The sequence below is a fragment of the Pteropus alecto genome, unplaced genomic scaffold (assembly GCF_000325575.1).
Source record: "Pteropus alecto unplaced genomic scaffold, ASM32557v1 scaffold30, whole genome shotgun sequence".
Lineage (NCBI taxonomy): Eukaryota > Metazoa > Chordata > Mammalia > Chiroptera > Pteropodidae > Pteropus > Pteropus alecto.
Genome location: NW_006429782.1, coordinates 1273139 through 1275610, shown reverse-complemented (window position 1 = coordinate 1275610; position 2472 = coordinate 1273139). Strand labels below are relative to the sequence as shown.

General features: G+C 59.9%; 2 protein-coding genes and 1 long non-coding RNA gene across 3 annotated transcripts in view; 1 reads left to right on the top strand and 2 right to left on the bottom strand.

Moving 5' to 3' along the window:
- SPPL2B (signal peptide peptidase like 2B) overlaps window positions 1-812 on the bottom strand; it is a 14541-nt gene extending 13729 nt beyond the window's left edge. Inside the window, exon 1 of the mRNA XM_015585578.2 lies at window positions 756-812. The gene's annotated coding sequence lies outside the window, so the exon portion shown is untranslated. The remainder of the gene's footprint in view (window positions 1-755) is intronic.
- Window positions 1-2111, bottom strand: part of LOC107195294 — a 17016-nt gene extending 14905 nt beyond the window's left edge. The window contains exon 1 of the long non-coding RNA XR_003044627.1: window positions 2102-2111. This is a non-coding gene — a long non-coding RNA (uncharacterized LOC107195294). The remainder of the gene's footprint in view (window positions 1-2101) is intronic.
- LSM7 (LSM7 homolog, U6 small nuclear RNA and mRNA degradation associated) overlaps window positions 7-2472 on the top strand; it is a 3301-nt gene continuing 835 nt past the window's right edge. The window contains exons 1-3 of the mRNA XM_006904070.3: window positions 7-43; window positions 127-217; window positions 1481-1552. Of these exons, the coding sequence (XP_006904132.1) occupies window positions 38-43; window positions 127-217; window positions 1481-1552 (169 nt within the window). The 5' untranslated portion in view covers window positions 7-37. The remainder of the gene's footprint in view (window positions 44-126; window positions 218-1480; window positions 1553-2472) is intronic.

The following is a 2472-nucleotide window of genomic DNA, read 5'->3' as shown; positions in this document are numbered from 1 at the left end:
GCGGCGGCGGCGGCGCAGAGGGGCGCGGCGCGGCAAGATGGCGGTGAGCGTGCGAGGAGGCCGGCTGAGCGGGCGGCGCGAGGTCCGGCCGCGCTTTCCGCCTCACGCGCTCTGTTTCTCCCGCAGGACAAAGAGAAGAAGAAGAAGGAGAGCATCTTAGACCTGTCCAAGTACATCGACAAGACGATCCGGGTGAAGTTTCAGGGGGGCCGCGAAGGTGAGACCCCCGCTTCCGCGCTCTCCCAGCGATTTACAAGAAGCAGCGAGCGCCGGTAGTGACGGCTGCTGCTCGGGCACCGCGTAAGCGCTTTGCTGGGGAAAGTCATGCAAGCCTCCTGGCGACGCCGGGACGTCGGAGCTGCTACGTCCATTTAGCAGCTGGGGAAACAGGCATGGGAAGGGGACCCAGCCTAACCCGGAGCCACGGTGGCTCAGCCGGGGCTGGCATGCAAGCCTTTGCCGCCCGTGCGGTTCTGTCGCTGCAGCTCCTCACTGACCCCCATACGCCAGGGTTCCTCAGGCTCCAGCCTTGTTGGCTTTTGGGACTGGAATGTTCCCTGCAGAGGGGACGCCCCCGGCACCTGGGGTGTTGAGCAGCATTTCTGGCCTCGCCCACTGGCCCTGGGGGGCAGACTTGCCAGGGCTGAGACCTCGGCCCTACAGTCTCTCCCTGTGGATCAGAGGGACCTGTTGAAACAAATCTTGTTCCCTGTTCTGTCCTCTGGGGCTCCCCATTGTCTTAGAGTAAAACAGACCTTTTCTGTTACCGAGGAGCGGGTGGAGCCCTCGTCCGCCGCCGGGCTGTAACGGTGCCTGTTTTTGCTTGGCCGGAAGTGCTCTTAGCAGGTTACCTCATTACCACGTTGACTGCCAGAGTCATTTCCATGGCCTCAGCTGGAGGTTCTTGCTTTGGGAAGCCTTTCCAACTCTCCACCCTGGGTCGGGCCCCTTTGTTAGACCATCTTGGTAGCACTTGTCACATTTTGCAGCTTTATGTGTTACCATGGTGACTAACTTGCATCTTCCACTGGAATCTAGTGAGGAGAGGGCAGTACAGTGCCTCGTCCCTGCCCTTCGGGGAAAATGGGCAAGCAGAGTGCTGATGCAGGGGGGCACGTGCATCCACCAGGTGAGACCAGGCCACAGGGAGGCCTGGAAAATGACAGGAGCAGGGAGGGAGGGGCGGGAGTTGGAGCCTCACAAGCAGAAGCTCAAGTAACTGGGAGAGACTTCGGGGCAGGAAAGATGAGTGGCCTGCCAGGGGCACTCAGGGCTCATCCCCTCTCAGGTGCAAAGATTTGTCATTTGGTCAAAGAGCCATAACCTAGGATGCTTGTGTGTTCTATAATTGAGGTAAGATTCACATAAGTTAAAATTAATCGTTTAAAATATGCAATTTAGTGGCATTTGGTCCCTGCTCCCCAAACGACTTTATCTTACGCCTTTCCATTTCTCTTCTCTTCTCCACAATTCCTACAAGCCAGTGGAATCCTGAAAGGGTTCGATCCGCTCCTCAACCTTGTGCTTGACGGCACCATTGAGTACATGAGAGGTGAGTGAAGCTGGCGGGGCTCGGAGACACCTCACTGGGCACTTCTCACTGCCCCAGGTCCACCACCCTGCCACCTGAGCAATGCGCATGGTCCTCGCAGACCAGACGGCTGCAGATGTGCTTTACTTCCCACTGTCCCGGCGTTCCCGACAAGCTCACTAGACCATTGTCTCTGGGACTTAAAGGGTATGGGCCCACCATCACTGGCCTCGCGGCGCCTGCTGGGCACTAAGAGTGTGCCCGATGTGGTTAGAAAGATGCCAGCCCGTTCTGGAGCCCCGGCAGCCCCGTCTCCTGCCATCCTGTGTGTTAACCCCTGATGCAAATGGTCCCATTCCCCCAGGCCCTGCCCCCAGCCTCTGTCCGGCCAGGGCCACAGACTCCACAACAGCCCACACAGTCAGGCCAGCCCAGGCCCCTCGGCCCACGAGGTCTCCAGCACAGCCTGAGCCAGGCGTTGAGGAGACGCCAGGACCCGGGAGGGAGGATCTTGACCCTCGGGGCACCGTTAATACTCTGATGCACAAGTTAGTTTGGTGAGGAGTTGACGAGTCCACACAGGAGTGTCACGGGGCCACCGGGGAGAGGCCCTCTCTGTGGGAGAGGCCTGGTCTCAGCTTATCAGCCAACTCCAGGGACCTCTCACTTTTCCCTCATATTCCTTCCCCGCCGGGGTCCTCCTGGAGTCCCAGCCCAGCCTCCTAGGTCTGGGGACAGCCCAGTGCATGGGGCCGGTGGGGAAACCAAGTCAGCCCGAGGTGCAGGCTATTGGGCCCTGGGACATGTGGCTGCTGTCCCTGCCACAGCCTCGCCTGCTGGGGGCTAACTTGCTTGTCAAGTGAGTCTGCGTTCCCTCGCTGAGGGAGGCTGAGCCACCACAAGGTTCAGGGGGTGGGGAGGGCAAGCTAGACAGGGGCGGG